General features: G+C 50.5%; 1 protein-coding gene and 2 non-coding genes across 4 annotated transcripts; all 3 read right to left on the bottom strand.

Annotated features, from left to right (window-relative positions):
- Positions 1–445: 445 nt before the first annotated feature.
- HSPA9 (heat shock protein family A (Hsp70) member 9) lies at positions 446–22,125 on the bottom strand. Of its 2 annotated transcripts, none has more exons than XM_048319883.1 (17): positions 22,042–22,125; positions 20,878–20,954; positions 19,287–19,374; positions 19,015–19,196; positions 18,211–18,335; positions 16,405–16,478; positions 16,213–16,319; positions 15,262–15,424; positions 14,537–14,629; positions 12,731–12,940; positions 10,258–10,485; positions 9,378–9,482; positions 8,123–8,240; positions 5,727–5,821; positions 3,835–3,927; positions 2,011–2,151; positions 446–1,216 (listed from the first exon to the last, which is right to left on the bottom strand). In XM_048319883.1, exons 1-17 carry the CDS (start codon positions 22,108–22,110, stop codon positions 1,157–1,159), a joined length of 2,028 nt encoding a protein of 675 aa, XP_048175840.1. In that variant the 5' UTR covers positions 22,111–22,125; the 3' UTR covers positions 446–1,156. The 2 variants fall into 2 exon arrangements, with proteins under 2 accessions (XP_048175840.1, XP_048175839.1); XM_048319882.1 differs by having other exon boundaries at positions 20,878–20,936; positions 22,027–22,063.
- Positions 8,805–8,873, bottom strand: LOC125333995. Its single transcript, XR_007207042.1, has one exon. It is a non-coding gene; the product is annotated as a small nucleolar RNA SNORD63 (small nucleolar RNA).
- On the bottom strand, positions 9,952–10,024 carry LOC125333996. Its single transcript, XR_007207043.1, has one exon. It is a non-coding gene; the product is annotated as a small nucleolar RNA SNORD63 (small nucleolar RNA).
- Positions 22,126–22,232: the final 107 nt, after the last annotated feature.

The raw sequence follows: 22,232 nt of genomic DNA, 5'->3' as shown, positions 1-22,232 counted from the left end.
AGAACAAAACCCATCCTTTCCTCCCTCCTAAATACTTGAGCTGGCAGGACAAAGCAGCTGCAAACCCAGTTTTCTTTCCAGTTGATGAGACACAGAGTAAGACACGGGGAAAAAGGAGACACAGCTACATTCATGCACCGCCCTGGAAGGCTGGGCTGCTGGAAGCCACAGGGGGCAAGTGCTGCTCAAGCCCACAGCCCGTTTTGCAAGGCTAAGCCCAAGCACAAAGCGCCAGAGGGTGAAGTCCCACTGCTACTGCAGTCACAGGACTTGAGGCACCTTGTGAGAGCAGCAGTGACACTCTCAGAAGAGCCCAACCTCAACCTTTGTGCCTGTGAATAAAGCACAAGTTCCAGAAAGCTACAGCTGCCTGACCGTTCCCTCTGCAGCTCTCACAGGCAGTGAAGTGCTCGTGTTCTCCAGCAAAGGCCAGGATACCAGGAACTCCATGTTGGACACTTTTCTGCTTTTATTTTAAAAAAAATCCAGAATGGATCCAGTAACAGTTTTATTATCAATGAAATTTTTTTACCATAAGCAGAGAACAGACACAGGATGGAGCAGAAGGCTCAGACAAGCAAAGTATTGAAGTTCCACACTGCCTCTTCTGTAAGAAATAATGTTGCAGCTGAGTCTGCTGTACCTTTCCTTCAGAACAAGGGTACCAGCCTAGCTCAGGGCTAAATGGTCTCTAGCAACACCACCAGCCTTGCCCCTGCTGCTCACAGGCCTCCACCTGCTCCCAGGTACTCAGATCCACCAGGACAGGCCATGCAGGCTTTACTGTCCGCCCCATTCCAGCACAGCTTCCATCTCCACCCTCCAATTTAGTGACATGGTTTCCAAGCTTGGATCTCGGATTTACTACACCATTGTGTCAAGTATTAAATGATCAGCCAGTCCCCAGGTGCTCAGGGGAACACGCTGGGGCCAAACTCGTAACTTTGTCTGGCATGAATTAACTTTCAGCAAGTGACAATTTATCTAGCAGACACATCACTAAGTTTATACATTAAAGAATTTTATATATAGAATACTGCAAAAACACAGTAAGTCTGAATTCTGCCCCTTGCTGCTCAGGAAGGTCCCTTCTCTCCCAAGCATCAAGAAAATCAACCTCTTCATCATTCTCCAGTCAAGGCAAGACAGAAACTCCTTATTGCTTCTCTTCCTTCTGATCTCCTGGACTTCCAGAACCCTCTCGCTCCGAGGCCATCTGTGAACAAATGGGTTTATTACTTGTGGTAACAGCAAACTGCTTCTCCTGGACGTTTTTCCCTGGCTGGCTGCTCCAGTCAGCTCCAGCCTGCAGAACCCTCCTTCAGTGCAATGCGCAGTGTCCACGGGAGAAGGGAAATCTTCTTCTCTGCCTGAGCTCTGAGAGGAAGGAACAATCTTCCCATTATTCCCTTTCCCAGGGGATGGCACAGGCAGCACCGAAGGTTTGTTTGGCATCAGGAAAGCAGCTTTCCCCAGGAAAGAGAGCTCAGCACCAGCAAGGTCACCTGGGCAGTGTACCACTGCCAGCCTGGAAGACCTCCCTGCACAGGTAAACACACCCTGGCCAGGTTCCAGTGGCTGGGAGGGCCTTTCACTGGAAGGAGGTGGAGAGGAAAATCCCAATGGTCTTCTACTGTGGCTTCAGGTGGACTGAACAGGATTCACATTTTACAATCACCCTTAAGTAGGTTCAGGAGTTACTTTACTCCTTCAGGCACTCCATGCACTGAGGAGAAAGCCCTCTCCTTGTTCTTCTGGATGCTCATTAGGAGCTTCTCCTTTACCATGGAATGCTGCACAGTAACAGAACACCCAGCCTGGAGGCATAGCCAGATTTCAGGCCTCCACCTCTCCCTGACCTTCCACAGCTGCCCCTTCAGCCAGTGTCACTCAGAGGCAGCTGCACAGAGGCTCAGCACCACCTCCCAGCCTGGCTCTTACCCAGGTTCAGTGTCCTGACGCCCCCTTCCCCATCCAAGGGCCCTGGAAGTGCACTGACCATGGACCTACCTTCTTGTATGCCATTTCAAAGAGTTTCAGGGAAGCCTGCTGCAGGCTGGTTGCTGCCTGCCTGATGTTCTCTCCTGTTTCACTGTCTTTACGAGCCAGAAGTTCTCTCATTTTAGCAATTTCTTCCTTCAATTTGTTGCACTGCAAAAAAAGACACAAAACCCCAAGGTGAGATGCTGCACTTGGTTCACTGACAATCTCCATCCTGTCACTCCACCACCTACTGGCCACAGCAAAACTACCTTTTCATGCCAGAAGCCATGAAGTTAAGCCTCAAAGTGAGCCTGCAGGGCCTAGGACTGTGCCCAGTTCCCAGTGGGCACCTGTCCACTCCACTAACAGTGTCCCAGTTGGCATTAACGGGGCCTGTGTGCTGTCTGGGCAGAGGCGCCAAGGACAGAGCCCTGCAGGGCCTGACAGCTGGCCAACGCCGTGCTCTGTGCCTGGCACAGCTCACCTGGCACAGCCATGCCAGGGGCAGGGAAGGGAGCAGCAAGCTGGTTTTCATGGATATTTAAGGCCTGTCAGGGAGCCAGCGAGCAGGGCTGCTCCTGCCCTGTTAATCCCTGTGCTGCCCATGGGAGCAGGAGCTTGGAGCAGACCAAGAGAGCAGGCTCATCCCAGCCTGGAGCCATCTGTCAGTCCCTCACACAGGCTGGCACTGCCTCCTCTCCTGGCAGGCTGCTGGAGAGACAGCAGGGCCCCACCTCCCCAGGGAAGCCATAGGGAACAGTCCCTGCAGGGAACAGGGATTTTGGCTCCATACTCCTGTGAGAGAAAACTCCAGTGATCATAATTCCAAACAGAGCCAGCCAGTATCAAGGAATCACAGAATAGTTTGGGTGGGAAGGAACCTTAGAGATCATCTCATTCCACCCCCTGCCATGGCCACTCAACCAAGTTCCAAGCCCCATCCATCCTGGCCATGGACACTTCCAGGGATGGGGCAACCACAGCTTCTCTGGGGCCTCGCAGGGGAGAATTTCTTCCCAATATCCTGCCTAACCCTGCCCTCTGTCAGTTTAAAACCACTGCCCCTCGTCCTGTCCCCATCTGCTGGCAGAGAAACAGCCTTTAACTGACCAGAGGCTGCTACCAACAAACCATAATCGTGTTCCCTCAGACACCTCAGAGACCCCAGGAGCCCTCTTATTCTGCTTCCCAAAGTTGTTAAATTGGTAATTGGGCACACGCTCTTCTAAACTTGGCTTTTGAAATTCACAATACACTGCCTCAGAGTGGTGTGAAAAGCACTCCTGGATATTAAATATCCACTTCATTTCAAAGAGAAAAACTGGAGTTAAGTGGACACTGACTTCTGTTGCCCCCAAGTTCTTGGGTGCTGTGCATGCACTGCCAGGAGAGCACAGCAGCTCTGCCCCTGTCCCTGTGCTGACATGGACAGGCACTGTCCACAATCTCCAGCCTTGAGCAAACCCTCCTCTGAGGAGCCAGCCACAGCACAGCCCTTATCACAACACTGCAAGGCCATGCAAAGGACACAGCTCTTGCAGAAACCTCTCATCAGCAGCTTCCCAGGCGCTCAGATCCTCAGTGACACCAACCCTGCACTTTGAAATGGGTTATTTGCCATCACCCAAACCCTGCTCCTCTAAAGATGTCTGTCCATCCTCCCCTCTGCCACACCCACCCCTCCCATCGAGGGCCACATCCAGAGGTGCAGGGCTGTGCCACCTTCACCCAGCATGGAAACACAGCCAGAGCTGGTGCCACTGGCCAGAGCCAGCTGGGAGTTACATGGGATGTGAGCAATGATTTCATAAGGGATTTAGCTTTAGCACTCCAGGATCAGGAACCACCCACCTCATCTGCTGGCAGCTGATCCTTGAACTCTTCCATCTTGGACTCCGTGTCGTGGATGATGCCCTCGGCCATGTTCACGGCCTCCACACGTTCCTGGGGAAGACAGCTCATGAGGGCTGCTGCCACTGGTGACACAAGTGGTGACATTCCATGCACCAAACTGCCAAGCTCCGCTCAAGTTCCCACCCAGCGTCCTTCTCCATGGCAGCAGGGCAAGAAGAAACGCAAGCGAACCATTTCTAGGGGCACTGTGGCCCCACAGGGCCCTGAGAGGAGTCAGTGCCAGCCTGCCCTCACGAGTGGTCACACTCACATGCACTCCCCTGAACTGCAAGTGACCAATGCAGCACCACTGCTGGCACATGGGCAAGGACAGAGACCTTGGGGACAGCGCAGCACACTCAGCGCCTTGGGAAAGCACCAGAGCTTTTGGAGAGTATCCTTAAGCTTCTTCAGCTTAAGGGGCACTAGAGACAACTCAAATGCTGGGTGGAACTCATGTTCCCTTACTACAAAAACTCCCATTTATGCATTCCTGATACTTTCATGGCAGTAAAACCAGGATCAGAAACGTCTAATGAGGCAATTTTGAAAATTACAGTTACACAAGTCAAGTCAAAAGAAGTGTTAGGTAAAATAACCTCATCACCTTCCTCTGAGAGTTCACTGGACAGGGGTGAGTTCCACTTCAGGACTACAACAGAGAGGAACTTGTCCAGCAATTTAAGATACAAAGTAAGGCAGCAGGACAGTTTCCAGTGCAGCCTCTTTAAATGCCAGACCTCCCCTATGCTCCATGGAAACGATGAGGTTATTGAAACAGTGGGACTTTCAGAGCAAGGTCTTTGAAGGTTCTCCAGATAACCTACAAATGCCCATCAGCCACTGCTTTGTGGCTTTAGAGGTTTTGAGGCAAGGCAGTGCTGCTTCCCGAGAATTTATTCCACGCCTTCTCCCCCCTTCAGTCCTCTTCTGATCCCTTCCCTACTGGGGGCAAGATGTACAGCACGGCCTGGACACCTGAGACAGGCTCCTACAGACTGAAGGACACAAAGTGGATCAATTCCATGGGCCAGTTTCAGCAATCACTAAACATATGCTGCTGCCACATCCCAGAGTCAGCCTGTGCTGTGTCTGCTTAAAAATCAATGCTCTATATTTAGTTGCGTAAGTCATTAGTACTACCCTCATTAAACCAATTAGTTCCAACCATTAATCCTGTGTGTATCACAGGTTCAGTCGCTCCCCCATGGCAAGTGCCAGTCTTGGGAAGATTTCCATCACCTCCTCCTGGCCTCACCTGCACCGAGGGCCAGCACTGCTCACATGGACACAGCATTCCAGGTGCCACACTGAGACCTGGCCCACTGTGGCAAGCAACTTCCCACTTATGAAGGAAGAGGCTGAGGTGCTGCTTTGTCTGGCAGGTTCTATAAATTAAGCTTTAAGCTCAGAAAGAGTAGCTTAACTAAAACACTGCTCCATTTAACCCGAGCACGGCTGTGAGCACCCAGGCTGGCTGCAAATGCACAGCTGAGGGGGACAGTGGAGAGCAGCGATGACAAAAACCCTCAGCAGAGCTGCAAAGCTGTTTGCCATGAGCAGCATGGCATGGGTTTGCTCCCTGCTGCCTCCGTGTTCCAGGAATTCCTCAGGGAGCAGTAAAGTGCAGTCACACAGGGCAAGGTACCCAACCCCAAGACCCAAATGCCTCTGCAAACACTTTCCTGCAACCCTGGAGTGTCAACTGAACGTAGGGAAAGGAGCAGATGCTTGGGTAAGAGCTCAGAGAGAGAGCCCAGAGCCCCCCAGGGGTGGGCACAGCTGAAAGCACAGAATGGTGAAAGCAGCAGGTCCTCTGCACCCTGGAAGACCCCAGAACCCCCTGTTACCTTTCTCCGCCTGTCCTCCTCCGCATATTTCTCTGCATTCTTCACCATGTTCTCAATTTCATCTTTGCTGAGGCCGCCAGAGGACTGGATAACAACTGCAGCAGAGAAGAACATGAATAAAGGATCTGCTCTCACCTTTGAGAGGAGGATTGTTCCCCAACCTAACAGCAGCAGCCTCGCTCAGAGACTCTGCACCTGGGGAGGCCCCGTGGGCAGGACAAAGACAGCCACTCTTCAAAGAGCCACTGATGCTGCTGGCAAGGTAAAAGCCTCATCTCTTGGATCTACAACTCCCCAGCTCTGCCAGACACTTCCTGCCTGCTGGTCTGCAAGTCACTTTGGCCAGTCTTCAGTTAATCCTCCTGGAGAGGGAGGGTGCACCAAAGTCTTCAAACCAAAGGAGCATCCCAGATTAAAACCACAGAACTAAAAAAAAAAAAAATCAGAACTAAAATCCCTCAAACAAACAAACCCTCCAGCAAAAACCCAACCAACAAAAAAATGCAAGGAGAAGGAATGGTTTCACCAAAGATTCCTTTCCCTGTTGGAAAGCAGCCCAGGCTGGTGGCAGGGTAAGACAACATTCCCCACCCCGCTCCTCACATTGCCCTTAATAAGGAAATGGAGCACGATTCTATGGGCCGGCTCTTACACGTCCCCTTCTTGGTCTTTTTCCCTCTATTAGTGTCAAAAAACATAGTCTAGACTTGGGCTTTACTGCAAGAATTAGTGTAATTTCACTGCAATAGGAGCATCACAATGCCCATAAAAGTGCATGCTACAAGCACCATTTAAAGGAAGTTTTCTGTGGAATATCTGTCAGTGGTACAAAACCCTGAACAAAGATCCACGGAGAGGTGTCCTTTGGATACCGATGTGGGATGAGCAATTCAGCTTTGTAATTAGGACCACATTTACATAGAGGTAGGCAGCTAAAAGTAATTCTGGTTGCCTGTTACCAGGAGCCTTTTACTCAGCAGTAGAAGGCTGCCACACATCCAAGATCTCCAAGGAAATCAAAGTAACAAGCAGGGTGGGTTTGGTACCAAACTGCTGCCAAAAAGCCAAGCAGTGTGATGAGAAGCAGCACACACATTCCAGATGTGCATAGTTAGTACTTCTGCTAACTGGAGCATTTCAGTGCTCAAGGGTTCTCTCCCAAGAAACAGCTGAAGGGCAGTACAGAGGCTTCCAGTTTTAAGGGAGAAGAGAGATCTATTTTCTATCAGGGGAACCTGTAAATGCTTCAAATTAATCTCCTGAACCCACCACAGAGCTTTAGAAACCATCGACTGTGTCATTAATTACCCCAGCACACAGGGCCCAACACTGCACTGCACCACAGAGCAGAACACACTGACAGCTTGAAGTCCCTGAGCCTCCTGCCAGCTGGAGACACTTCCAGCCTAAGTGGATGGAAATGAACAAGGTGGTTACAGGGAAAACCTGCTGCTTCAAAATATCCCAATCTCCAGACCTTTATAATGGAGTAATTACAAACAAACAGGGTCCTGGCACAGGGCTGGTCTGCTCAGCTGTACTTGGCACACCCTGGAGTCAGAGATCATCCTGATTTGACTCCTCCCTTAAAAGCTGGCACCTTCATGCAGCCAGGCTCACTAACAGCAATCCCTGTGTGCTCCCAAAGGAACAGCTCTCTCAGCAGCACAGCTCAAGGACAACTCATACAAGGTGCTGCATTCCCAAACCTCCATTTCTGTCCCTTCAGAGTAACACAGGGCACATGTGACTACCCCAAACACCTCAGTGACACATGACACCCCTGTGAAGCAGCAGGAGCACAGCCCACCAACACCAGTGACCCTCAGTAAGCCAACCTGTGTGCCCAGCATCTGGGCACTGGGACACAGCTGATCCATGCAAGAAACCCTGCACTCTGCTCAAATGTTGCTGCAATTATTCCAGATGGCAAGACCAAGGCAGGACTGTCACACAGGGCAAAACCACTTGGCATGTGGTGAAACTGTGCCACTGAGGGCTGCCTTGACTTGGCATAGGCAGGTGTTCATCTCTGCCTAACATGCAAGGAGAGCATCCACTGGCAGCAGCCTCTGTCAGGAGGTTACTGGGGAAGGCAGAGGCTGTGAGCTTACAGAAGCTTTACTACCTTAGGACACACCCACAGCTCAGCTCTCACCTCTCCCTTTGCCCACCTCATCAGCCTTTCCAGGGCAGACAGGCTCAGATGACTTCAGCTACATCTGTGCTGCACTGGCAATAGACTGAAGAGTAAGGGCTACCCAAGCATCGAGCCCCAGGCTCCATCCCCACCCCCGACTGTGGGATGCCATCCAGGCAGCACTGCACTCCCCCAGAGTCACTCAGTGTCACCCAGCGCTCCCTGCTCCCCTCCCTGTCCCGCCCAGAGCACTCACTCTGCTGCTCCCGCCCGGTGCCCTTGTCCTTGGCTGACACGTGCACGATGCCGTTGGCGTCAATGTCGAAGGTGACCTCGATCTGGGGCACTCCCCGTGGCGCTGGAGGGATCCCGACCTGAGGAACGACAGGGACAGAGCTCAGGGGACGAGGGCTGGGCACATCACCCTGGGGATGTGCTACTGAATGCACCACTAACCAACCCTCGGAGCTGAGTCCTCTAAGTACCTGGTGGCACCATGTGTGCATTGATATCCTGACAGATTTAATGTGATACAGGTTTCTGCCCTGGACAAGTGCACAGAAACGACAAGAGAGAACCCCCAGGTCTGGTTCCAAGGTGGTACAAGTTCTGTTTTATTGCTACACAAGCCCCTCTTCCATAGCTGTGGCAGGATGCTCTGTTTCCTCAGCTCTGGACACAGACTTCACTGGCCACCTCTGAGGAACCATTTTAAGACACTGAGAGGCAGCACAGCTTCCTCCAAACGTACAAAAGAAAGGCGAAGCCCTTCCTTTCTGCAGGGCTCTTCCTAGGAAGTTCAGACAAACTTGAACAGTTTAACAGTGCCAATCTTTGCCAGCACTGACCAAATCCATTCTGCTCAGGGAGCTGGTTGGGCAGCCCCCCTCTGCTCCCAGCAATCCTGGAGCACAGCTGTTCCCCAGGGAGCAGAGCTTGGTGCTCAGTTCACAAAGTCTCCACAGAATTCTTCAGAATGATGTGTTGACAGTTTAACATCACAGCACACACCCTGCAATCCCAACCAGGCCACAAACACCCTGGGATACCACAGCTCACACTGGCTCCACTCCCAGGGGGTCACTGGGCTTCGAGTTCCCCTGGGGACTGCAGGTGTCCTGGAGCCTGCTCCATGTCCCATCTTTGCTACACCAGAGGAAAGCCCAGCATTCAGGTTATCTGCTGGTACTGGTACTGCCCAGGGCTTTTTATACCCAGAGAGTCCTTCTTGGTGACCAGGCCCTAAAGCTGCAGCAGCCCCAGTGCCACATGAGACTGCTCAGAAACTCCGAGCTCCATCTTCAATGCCAGTTGGTCCCCTGCCACAGAAAGGCGGCCCCAGGGCCAGGCCGTGCCTCTGGAGGCTGCTTTTGTACTAAAAACAGGGTCAAATGTCTTCTGTAAGATGACACTGCCTCAACACTGCCTTCAGGGAGCAACTGAAATGGAGAAGGCCCTGAATGTCTCCAAGAAGGTCAAGTCTAAGGTCATGAATAGAGAAGGCAACGCACCAATGTGAACTGGCCAAGCAGTTTGTTGTCACTGGCCATCTCTCTCTCTCCCTGGCACACTTTGATCTCCACTTGTGTTTGCCCATCAGCAGCTGTAGAAAACACCTATGGAAAAGGAACAGGAAGTTACTGTACAGCTAACTGGAACACACAAACGTCTGCAGTCACAAGCTGACTGAACAAGGAATAAAAGGAAGCTACTTAGAAGGGAAAATCATGAAACGCTTGCTGTTCTCATGTTCCTCTGACAAAACTCCAAGGCATCAAGGCTAGCAAGAGCCAAGCTCACCGTAATCTTGTCCTGTAGGCACCCAGGCACACAAAACCTGCCCCTCCATGGCAGCAGCAGGTTCCAGGGTAGCCACACAGCCCGAGAACATCTCCCCCTGAAGCAGCAGGCTCCAGCCCACGCCCCAGGCAGCTCAGGTGTTATCAGAGAGAGCACACAGCAGCAGGCCCAGACAAGGCCAAGGGAAGGAAAGGATCACACCGAAGTTACCCGGACATTACAATGCAGAGAAAAGATAACCCCTTCCGAGGCACAGAGCCAAGCAAGGCGCTCTCTCACGGGCGTGGTGCTCAGAACCCGGAAGGTCTCCACACAATTCTTCTTCAGAATGATGTGTTGACAGTTGGCATCACAGCACACACACTGCAACAACCCTGACCGGGCCACGAACAGCCTGGGATATCTTGGCACCCATTAACTCAGCTGCCCTCCCCTCCTAGGCACATCAATAATCAGAGATACTCAGTGGCTGACATCAAACCTGATTTCTCCACCGCTTCTCTTGCCATCTACTTGGGATGCTTTGGGTGGCCTTTCCTGAGCTGTCTGAGAGCACCAGCAAAGTCCCACCCATCCAGAGTCAGCTCTTACCTGGCTCTTCTTGGTGGGGATGGTGGTATTCCTGTTGATGAGCTTTGTGAAGACACCTCCCAGGGTCTCAATGCCCAGGGAGAGGGGGGTTACATCCAGCAGCAGCACATCTGTCACATCACCAGCTAACACCCCACCCTGGATAGCTGCTCCAATAGCCACGGCCTCGTCAGGGTTGACTGCTTTGCTCGGAGCACGGCCAAACAATTCCTGCACAGTCTGCTGCACCTGAACGGAGACACAGCACAGCTCATCCGTGGGGGAACCACCATGGCCAGAGCTGCCATGGAAGCCTGTGGCATGAAGGAAACCCTGAGCCTCAGCTCTGTGCCTCTCCCTCCGTGCCCATCCTCCTGCACAGCACTGAATGCCCTCACTCCAGCCCAGACAGCCCCTTCTGCAGAGGCTCTGTCTGCCAGCTGCAAGGCAGCCTCCACCAGTGCCTCCACACGGCCCAACCACACTCAGAGGGGATCATTCCAGGCTTATCTAGGAGTCAAGGACTGCTCCCTGGGAACTGTGCAAGCCAACACAGAGCAGGACACAGCTGCCAAGGACAGCACAGATGTGGAGGCAGAGCACAGGGAAGGTAAAAAATCCAGCAGCACAGTTCATGGTGATTGTGTGCAGTAAAGGAAAAAAAAAGGGAGTTGCATGTAGAACAGTACTTTCCAACTCTTTATTTCGTGGGCTGTTCCAGCAGAGGTGTGCTGTGTCAGCACTCTGAGCTCTGCTGTCAGCTCTGCTCGGCCCATTCCCAAGGACTGTGCTTATGATCCCAACAGATTTCCTGCCGAAGCACCCAGACAGGAATGCACTGAGGGTCTGCCCCAGAGCACAGCTCAGAACTGCCCTCCTCTGCCCTACAAGGGAAGGCTGTGGGCTCCTCTCTGAGTACAGGTATTGGGCACCCCAGCACAGGTGAGTGAGATGTGCCTGGAAAATTGCTGGAAGCAAACACCCAACTGTGCACCACAGCCAGGAGACACCTGCCCAGGGTGCTCACTAGAGAAGAGGACTCTATGTGTGAGCACGTAATTAAATCCAAGTCTTTCCCTCTGGAGGTGTACTTTACAGTACAAAACAATACTTGTAACCACCCACGGGCCATCTCCTGCAGTGCTGGCCATGGGAGTGCTCCAGAGAAGCCACATTCCCTCCTAGTGGGGGGAAGAGAACAGAACAAGGTGCCCCAAGAGCAGGTTTGGGCTGTGTCCAACACACTGGCACATTTCAGAGGCAGAGCTGTAACTCAGGAAAGCATTCTGCCAGCTCAGAGCCACACATGCTGGGGGTTATGAGGGGGAGAAGGAAAAATAAAAATCAATATTTAAGTCCTGTCTTCCACCCCTAAAGGATACATAATGTTTCAAGAAAAGGCTCTGTGTTTGTCAACACTTTATATGTACGTAATCACACCATTTTTCCTTCATCCAGCTGGAACATCAAGGACTTTGGGAATGTATAGCAGAGTTACTTCACTTGAGCTTTGGCCAGAGCAGGAGCTTCTGTTTATCTTGCTGCTCTGGCTCCCCTGCCTGGGTGACCTTCTGCTCACACCAGTATCACCTCCAGCCACCAGGCTCATCGATACAGGAAGGAAAAACCCTCCCACCAAACCCCAAATCAACCCCAAGCAGGACCATGTACACACCTCCTGTCATAGAGAGGACCTGCAAATCCCAAAGCAACAAACAGTCCAAACCTGACTGATCCCTCTGTGAGATTTTGGTGCTCTCTGTAGGAAAGGACAGGCTGTAGCCCTGGAGAGAGCAGTGTACATCCATGTTCAGCTCTGGGATGGGGAGCAGCAGCAGGCATGGCTGGAACAGGAGCAGTAAATCACCTGCAGACAGCACCTTATCGGCAGGACTGTGCATGTCAGCAGAGAAGGCTTTAAAGCTACCTGCTGCTGCTTATCTCCACAGAATGTAAGGGCCAGGCTTCAGATAAGGAGTGTCTGGAAGAGCCAGGTAAACGGGCCTGCCAACAGCAGCCTCCAACAGGTAGCTCTGAATACAGAACACCTCTGAATACACACAACCAGCAGGTATCAGTGCTTCTGCTCGTCCAAGTTCTTCACAGCTCTACGTGCTGGAAATCCCTCAAAAGGCACAGATCACTGAGAAATGGCTGTCATTGAAGTGTACCTTTACCACACACTGAGTCCACAACAAGAGGAAATGCCCTGTACTTCTCAACAATGCTGCTCATGTCCAGTGCACACCAGAATGTCAGGCTGCAGCTGGACTTTCAGCTCCCAGCATCTCCCACTTGACTCCGTAAAGTGCAACTCTGCACCAGCTCCCAGCTGAGCTAAGTAAATGGAATGAGAGGCCCTGGGCAGTGTTCCCATGGGATCCTCAGCGCTGACGCTGCTCTGAGCACTCCCAGCTCTTCTGTTCTGATCCCTGAGACAGCAAGCACAGGGCAGCTGTGCCAGCCCTGCCTGGAACGGGCACTGAGCTCATACCTTTGGCATTCTGGTCATGCCACCGACGAGGATGACTTCCCCAATGTCACTCTTGCTGACTTCAGCATCCTGCATGGCTTTCTGGCAGGGGGCAACTGTCCTCTTGATCAGGTCAGCCACGATGCCCTCGAACTGCGCCCGACTCAGCTTCATGTTCAAGTGCTTTGGTCCGGAGGCGTCCATGGTCAGGTAGGGCAGGTTGATGTCAGTCTGTGGCATGGAAACAGGCTCACAATGAAAACCAGGAATGGGCTTTACATCAACTTAGAGGTTCTGCTTGGCCTGTACTGAAGCATCTGCATGGCTGTTCACCCTCCAGCCCAGTTTAAGTGGCAGCAGGCACACTTTTATGTTTGACATTTCAGAGAAAAGACAATTATTTTGTTCCACACCTCATGGGTACAACTGTTAAACCCGAATTTTAATACTTTGTTATTTCAAGGTCTTTCATTGTTGAGAAAAACAATTTGTCATAGCCAGGAGGTAAGAGCAGAAACACTGGAAGTGACAATCTTAATCTTCTTCCTTCAGCACAACCCAGAAGAAAGCCCATCCTCAGAGTTCCAAAGATTCTGCCAACTAACATTCCACACCAGGTAAACTCCTTTGAAGGAAATAACTAATGGCTGTTTTCTAGATGCCAACAAGTCACGTTCAACAGCCAGTCTGCTGCCATTTAACACAAAGTTAATTAAAGCATCCCCACTTCTTATGGCTGTTTGTCACATGCTGGATTTTTAAAGCAGATCTTACAACTGAAATCATCTGATTTGAGTGCTGAGTCATTCAGACATCAAGAGACACTACAATCCAAAGCAATTAAAACATTAGTGCTTTAAGATCTAGAGATTACGTTTACACATGAATTAAAGCCATGCTGCTGACTAGAGGTGTGCACTCACTTTATAAACAGCATGGTCAAAAGTATTAGGGGAAAATGGAGCCAAAAGCAAGTTGTTTTCCCTTCACTGCTAAAGAGTTAAGGAATTCAGTCTTTCCTGGTATGAGCAAACTGCATTTGCCAGCTCTTGAGCTCATAAAACAGAGCTTGCTATGTCTCTGGCAGAACTGTGCAGCCATTGTGACTGCCCTCAACTCCGTGCTATGAGCTCCCCACTGGCCAGCAAAGACCACCATCAGATAAAATTAAAGATGCTTATTCAGAACCTAGAACTTGGCAGAGTCCCCATTTCAATTACTATATAATTGACCTTAATTTCACTTAGCCAGGACTATTACACTCCCAACTTGCTGCTTCTCCAGTTCCTTATTCAGTAATGAATAAAAGACACGCTTGACTGCATTAATATACAAAGCTGACGGAAAAAAGGAAGGAGGGTGTCTGTTGCCCATCGTCCAGACAACTCATCTATAGGCAAGTAAGTCAAGATTCTTTATAGGCATTACTACACAAATTAGCTGTTTCAGTGCAATGAGTAGCACCAAGGTTTTGGAACTGCTTGCACAGAGCTGTAAGTGGTTCCAGCAATCCAGCAGCACTGGCTGCAGCTGAATTCCCTGATGCCCATCACACTTCTGAAGTACAGAACAGGTTGGGAACAAGGTCACATTCCCCGCAAGATCAGAAGATGTGGTACCAGAAAAAGGGAAAAATGCAGCACCCAACAACTCAGCTTCCACCAGCTCCCTGTGCTCTGAAAGCCCACTCTGCTGAGTGATTTGCTGTGCCACTGATGCCATTGGGTCACAGAAGAAAAAACAATGTCAAGAGCTTTGTAAACAAACCCAGTGCAGAACTCAGTGTCTCCCAGGGTTGTACTGGATGCTTTGGATCCAGGCACGTACCTGCACAGATGACGAAAGCTCACACTTGGCTTTCTCTGATGCTTCTCTCACCCTCTGAAGGGCCATGTTGTCTTTAGTCAGGTCCACACCCGTCTGAGTGACAAAAACAGGGTTAACAGACTCTCAGCACCTGCTCAGGAGTCATTTCACCTTCTCAGAACTCTTGAGTGTAAAGCTATTTCTAGAGCAGACTGCTACGTGCACTGCGCTGCTCTCTCCCTGCTGGCAGAGGTGGGGAGCATTTCCAATCTGCCAGGCTCTCTGTTCTGCAAGTGATCATGCAGTGAGTTACAGAGTAAAGCCTGGAAAGGCTGCTGCACCACAGAATGAAAAGACAGCACTGAATTAGCAAAGGAGTTGGAATTACGTTGCAGTTTCCTCGCAGCAACCCTTGTTTGCATCTGTCCTGTCACATTCAACTGGACCACAGGTGTTTGCTTTTAAAAGTAAGCAGACTGCGTATAGGATAGTCCTGCTACATGAGAGAGAAAAAAGGCAGAAGTTCTGCTATTCTATGTCTTCCAGGAGAGGGATGGTCCACCTCAAGAAAACAAGTGTAAGACGTAGAAGCCAGGCTAAAGAGTGTCTGCCTAACCCTCTTAAATTCCAACTGTGCCAGAGGTGACAGATCAAGTCCTAATAATTTAAGAGAATTCCCATTCTTCTACAGAAGTGAGGTTGAAAAGCAGTGTAACATAGGACTGTGTTCTCAAAAGACACCTTACCTCTCTCTTGAACTCCTTCACAATATACTGTAGCAAAGCCTGGTCAAAATCTTCTCCACCCAAGAAAGTGTCACCATTGGTGGACTTCACCTCAAAGACTCCCTTCTGGATTTCCAACACAGAGATATCAAAAGTGCCACCACCCAGGTCATAGACTGCAATACTGCAGGGAGAGAGGCAGGACAACATTACTTTCAAGGCAAAGCTGAGTGACTCAGAACTCCCTCTCCTCAAGAGATGATGTGCAGAACTCATGCTGCTGCCCACAAAAGTTAAAAGCCTCTCTAAAGACAGCAGTGAACAATCTCAAAGTGTCCATACCCCCTGAGCACCCAGAGTCCATGTGGGAGTGCCTGGAAGATGTGCTGCACAAAGCCTACCCTTGCCCATTATTTCAGAGAGGGCAGTTCCTGCCTCTTCAAAACCACTCTCACATCCAATGACAAGAGCAGGGACACCAAAACTATTACGGTTTTTTTCAAAATGTGAGGCTTTCCCAGCATTATCATCTACCTCAGACATACAGAACGTCTAACAAAAAGCCTGTACTTCTGTAAGCACCTCTGACAGTGACAGAGGGCTGAATGCAGGCAGGGAAGCTGCAAGCCACCGACAGCTGGCACACCTCAGCACAGCTCCCGTGCTGCCCATCAGCACCTCTGGTGACAGCCTGTCACCCAGCTGTCCTTAGCCACACCCACCACTGCCACCAGAGTGAAAGGTAATTAAATTGACACTCAGGTTTGATAATTAAGTTGTAGGTGCAAGTTATGAACTCTGTCTCTCCCAAGGTTGGTTGGCACAGAACAGAGGTGACATTACAGAGCTCTCACTCACAGCTCTGAGTCCACCTTGGCAGAACTCCAAGCAGTGCTCTAAAGCCCAGTAAGCAGAAGAGGCAAATCCCAGCAGGTTTATCTCACAGGGTTGGTGTTATGCACAGGCACTTACACTTTGTCTTCAGACTTGTCCAGCCCATAGGCAAGTGCAGCTGCTGTTGGTTCATTAATCACCCTCAGGACATTCAAGCCAGCGATCTGCCCAGCGTCTTTGGTAGCCTGAGGAGGAAAGAGGAGAATGCTGACTGCTGAGAGAAACTGAATGCAATTTATAAGCCCCAAAATCTCCCAGCTTGATGAGTACCTGTCTCTGAGAATCGTTGAAGTAAGCAGGGACTGTGATCACAGCATTCTTTGCTGCATGTCCCAGGTAATTTTCTGGAAGAAAAAGGAGACAAAACAGAAAGTTATTCTTGTATGAACACCAAGTTCATTCACAGAATCACAGGATGGTGGGAAGGGACCATAAAGCTCATCCCATTCCACTCCCTGGCCATGGGCAGGGACACCTTCCACTGTCCCAGGTGGCTCCAAGGCACATCCAGCCTGGCCTTGGACACTGCCAGGGATCCAGGGGCAGCCACAGCTGCTCTGGGCACCCTGTGCAGGGCCTGCCCACCCTCACAGGGAGAACTTCCTCCTACTGTCTAATCTAAACCCACTCTTTTAGTATGAATCTATTCCCCCTGTCCTGCCCTTTCACGCTTTTGTAAATAGTCTCTCTCCATTAGTACTTAGTTTGAAATTATTTTTCTGAACTAATAGAAGTCAGGCTTCTGGGGAAGATGCAGAGGGAGCAGTGCAGAATTCCAGTCCTTCCACAAAACATGGAACAGTCTGTATACTTCTGACAGCACAGCAATGCACCTCTGCAATTCCATCAGTGACTGGATGCCACTAGTGTGAATTTATCTGAGAACTTGTCTTTTTAGAGTGTGAGACTGAAGCTGTTCTCCATTTTTTTGCATGTGATGCACTTAGAAGTTGCTCATTTTCATCCCATTTATAGAACCTGCTGTTGCTAACACTTACACAGTACAAATAATGTACATATACCAACTTTATCAGTGTTTGAGACAGCAAGTTAGAAGATGATGTATTACACCCTATTTTCAGGTCTCAAAAAAGGGAAGTCATCAAATGCACATTGAGAGCTGCTAAAAAATACAAATGTGCACGATGCAGTGAGGATGCACAGACAGGACTCATGCCTATGCACCAGCACAGAGCTTACACACTGCACTGCTCTCTGCTGCTTGCAAAACCATGGCTGAAGTCAGGCAGCACCCAAGCCAAAAGCCAACACGCCTGCAGGAAGCAGATCCGTGCTTAAGACACAGGAACATCACCCTCAAAGTAAGTCAGACCTATCATCTCTAGATGCTCCCACACCACATACTTCTATTTTACTACTGGGTGGAGCTTTAGCAAGTGCACAGGACCTAATACAGAAAACACAGTAACCTTTGGATGAAGCTTCAGTCCTGCCCTCCTCACACTCACTGGACACACGGTATTTAACGAATGAGGCTGCAGAAGGCACTACTGACTGCTCCCCCTCTGTACTACACTCCCAGAAACTACTTTAGGAATTGAGAAAGAGAAGAACATTTCTCCAGGCCAATGGGTATTTTCCCCTAGTGAAGATTTAAAGTCACCACTGGCTAATTAGCTATTAGAGCCCAACAATGGGGTCCTTTGAACACTCCCTCTCTCCCTAAGTGCCACATATCCAGCAGCTGAGTAGGAACAAAGCCACCCCAAGCCTGGCTGCCTCAGCCTGTGCAGCCAGGGAGGCACAAGGACTGCAGCTTCCTAGGAAACAGAGCTCCCCCTTCTGAGTGAGTGTGAATTCAGTTAAAATCAGAATCAATTCAATCAGCAACCAATTCTGGTACGAGTACCTTTTAAGTAAAGCACTGATATTTTGCCAAAGATCCAAGACTGAGACAGGCACCGATCTTCCTTGAGGCTTCCTAGGAGCCCGCTCTGTTCCCTTCCCCCATCCACAGCCCTGCTCCACATGAGGGTTTGGTACCAGGAAGCACCTTTATGGCTGCAGCACTTCCATGTACAAAGCACAGACACAGCAAAGAGCAGCTGTACCAACCTGCAGTTTCCTTCATCTTCATGAGGACAAAGGCACCGATCTGGCTGGGAGAATAGAGCTTCCCATGAGCCTCCACCCAGGCGTCCCCGTTGGAGGCACGGACGATCTTAAATGGAACGTTCTTACTGAAAACCACAAGAATTCCACTCAGTTTCTGCAGCAGCACAAACCCCTTACAATCATCAGTATCAGCAGATGAACATGTGTAAGTTCTAAACAAAGAGCACTCAACTTGCCAGCAGCAGCCCCAGATCCAGAGTCCCAGAAGTACCAACTACAGAACCTGCTGTTGCCAGCACTTACACAATACAAATCATGTATGCATACCAACTCTGTGAGACAAGTCAAAAAAATATGTATTACACCCTATTTAAGGTCTCAAAAAAAGAGAATTAAGTCATCAAATGCACATGCAGATGCATGGACAGGACTCATGCCTATGCACCAGCCGTGCAGAGAGCTTACACACTGCATTGCTCTCTGCTGCTTTAATCAGATACATCATTTAATCACAAGCCTGAGGTATGATCACACAGCTTTGTTTGCAAACACCTCTAAGAATTAGAGAAGTCTGCACTGCAAGCACCAGCAAGCCTTTTTACTTCTTCTCTGAAAGCCTTAATGTGATAGCAATGAATGCAGCTGAACACAGCCTGGCCCTCAGACAGAAGCACTGCAGCCTTGAGAGCTGAAGGCAGAACAACTTCTCCCAGAGCAGAGTGGTGTTTTCAAACCGAGCAGGTTGTGCCAGCCCCATGGTGTTTGCTGCCCTGGGGCTGGCAGTGGCACTGTCCCCTCACTCACATGTCCTTCTTCACTTCCGAGTCGTCGAAGCGGCGCCCGATGAGGCGCTTGGTGGCGTAGAAGGTGTTGTGGGGGTTGGTGACCGCCTGGCGCTTGGCTGGCATCCCCACCAGGCGCTCGCCCTCGGCCGTGAACGCCACCACTGACGGCGTGGTCCGGGCACCCTCCGAGTTCTCCAGCACCTGGGGGACAAATGGAAGTGTGACATCAACACAGCCACCTTGGGGACACCACTGGGGACACCCCACTTGGAACACTCCTGCTTTACTCACTTTCGCTTGCTTCCCTTCCATGACGGCCACGCAGGAGTTGGTGGTACCCAGGTCAATCCCAATAACGGCACCTTTAATTGCTTCTGAGCTGGAGAGCACATCAGGGAAAGGTAAAATCACCATTGAAGGAAAATAATTACATAGCAAAAAAATGTTCAGTCCTGAAGACAGAACAAAGTAATTTTTCACTCAATGCTGAAGTAAATCCGTGCTGTATCCTGACCTAAGGTGTTTTCTGATTCTTACCCTGCAATTTAAGCTTGTGCCTCTGTTCTGAACCAGATAACTTACAGGTAAATCCCTGCTTGTTAAAATAAACATATATTATTCTTCCCCAGGATATCTTTACTGCATACATATACTTAAGTTTTCTCAACAACCCTTATGATTTTGATATAAAATAGTCATAACTAACTCTGTCTCTACAGACAGGACTTATTCTGGGTTACTTTTGATCACAGAATCCCAGAATGGTTTGCGTTGGAAGGGACCTTAAAGCCCATCCAGTCCTGCCCTTGCCATGGGGAGGGGACACCTTCCACTATCCCAGGTTGCTCCAGGCCCCATCTAACCCAGCCTTGAATACTTCCAGGGGCGGAGCAGCCACAGCTTCTCTGCATAACCATGGTGTTCAGACTTGTTTGAAAACATTCACCTGGAGTTAAAACACTAATAAATTATACTTATTTATTTATCATTGCTTAGCATGGGGAGAAGAATCCACAACGATACATCACCTGGCCTATGCAGGGTGCTCTGGGCCAGAGCCAAAGCAAACCACCTTTCTGGTCCTCAGGAGCAACAAGTGAATCTAATCCTCAAAAATGGGAGTGGTTCTCACACAAGACAAATCTGAACCTCCTCTCCAGGAAGAGTGTATTACCCCTTCTGAGGCTCAGAGAATCTCTGAACCACAGCTTTGCTTAGAAACAAAGCCACATTCTGGGATGGAGAAGGCATTCTGCAGGCAGAGCAGGACTGTGTTTATCACCAGGAATGTCACCCAAGCTGCCAGGGGCTCTAACTCCAGTTCCAATAACAAAGCAGTAATCTTGGAACCAGACAGGTTCTGTACCAGACAGACCCAGCTTTCCTAACACAAACAGATGTCCCAGTCCATGGCCTGAATCAGCACCAGCCACAAACATCTGAGTAAGTCACACAACCAACTGCTCCCTTCTCCCATTATCCTGAAACAAGGAAAATTAGCGATTCAAATGCACGTTTATCTGCAGCGGAATGGATGCAGGCACCACTCATTCCATGTCAGTGTAAAACAGTTTGTTCCATCAATGTTGGGATTACTTTTTGTTTGGTTGGCTTTAATCAAACAAATCTCAGCAATCCACATTTTGTGGGCACTGCTGGTGGTGTGAGCAGCAGGGAAGAGCAATTGTCAGAGCTCCCCTGAAGAGAAACAAGAGATAAAGAAACAGCCTTAGAAAAAGTACGTGCAGAGTTTTATTCAGTTTTATTCTGCTGGTTTGGCTTTGTTGCTCAATCCCTGGCTCCAATAATCAGTTGTGGTATCAGAAGAAGAGTAAATGTAAACACCAAACAGCCGAACATGACCACCCCAAGGAACACTTACGCATATCTCCTGCTGGATGCTGCTCTGAGAACGTTTTGGCTGAGGCCATTCCAAAATGTCTGTAAAACAGAAACAATCTAATCAGAACTTAGTTTAAAACATCGAGAGGTCTTCAAACCAAGACTTTCAGAGGCAGACAACGTGTGAAGTCACACTGTCCTACCACAGTGTTTCCTCTTTAAAAACTTAACATTTAACTGCAAACTAATGAAGAATTTCAGAAAGATTCAGACTGACACAGCCGCCCCTCCCCCAATTACTACACTAATTAATCTGCCATAACCCCGACTTCTATGACCAGAACCGAGGTATTTCCCTCATACAGAATAATCTATGAGCATGTTACCAGGCAAAAGAGATTTCAGTAAATCAACACTGACCCTTCAGCGTTCCATGAGCAGAAGCAGATAAACATTAACCCCATTTCTTAGAGCTTTGTGCCTGGTCAGCAACAAATGCCCTATTGCATCCCCTGAGGAACCCGCAGCTGAGGTTTTGCTGCACAACTCCAGCTACACGCCTGGCCCCCCTCTGCACCGCCAAAGCAGCATCCTGGAGAGCTCCGCAAGCGTGATGCCTTTTTCTGATTAAGAACGACCTTCTAAGAAGATACCTTAATGGGAACAGGACCGAAACACGAGTATTTTGTTGATATTTAACGACGTAAGGCCCAGGCACAGTGCATGGGTGGCTCGGGATGCGAGGGGCCAGTCTGAGCAGAGCCAGCAGGGCCAGCACAGCGCTGGGGGATTTGCGGTCCCCGCCTGTCCCAAAATCGCCTCGACGTGCCCTCCCCAGCCCGATCCCCGCCGTCACCGTCACACGGACGGTGAGGAATCGAGCAACCTTACCACAAATCTCCTTAGCAGAACACAGGCCCGAGCACGTCAAACAGCCTCCCCTACACCCCTAAGGACCGCTTCGCCCCGCACCCACATCAACCTTCTCCTAACAAAATCCGAGCACTGAAGGGCCGCGGCTGGGCCGGAGGCGGCCCGGGGTAAGCCGGGACTCGCCCGCTGGCAGCGCCTCTCGCAGTGTGCTCCCCCGTCTCTCTGCCCCGGAACCCTCCAAGCCTCAGAGCCCCGCAGTGTCCCCCAGGCCGCCCCCCGCTCCCCTCACGGTCCCCGCTCCCCTCACGGCCCGGACCTGCGCGGGGCGCGCGGGCGGCGCGGGGCTGGCGCGCGGCAGCAGCAGGGGCAGGCGCGCGGCGGCGCGGCTCGCGCTCAGCATGGCGGCGGCGGCGGCGGACGGGGCGCGCGGGGCCGCGGCTCTTCTGGAAACCTCCACCCACGTGGGCCGCGGGGGGGCGAGACGCGCCGCAGGACCCCCGGCGCGGACTGTCCCCAGCACAG

The sequence above is a fragment of the Corvus hawaiiensis genome, chromosome 15 (genome assembly GCF_020740725.1).
Source record: "Corvus hawaiiensis isolate bCorHaw1 chromosome 15, bCorHaw1.pri.cur, whole genome shotgun sequence".
NCBI lineage: Eukaryota > Metazoa > Chordata > Aves > Passeriformes > Corvidae > Corvus > Corvus hawaiiensis.
This window is presented reverse-complemented; position numbering and strand designations above follow the sequence as displayed.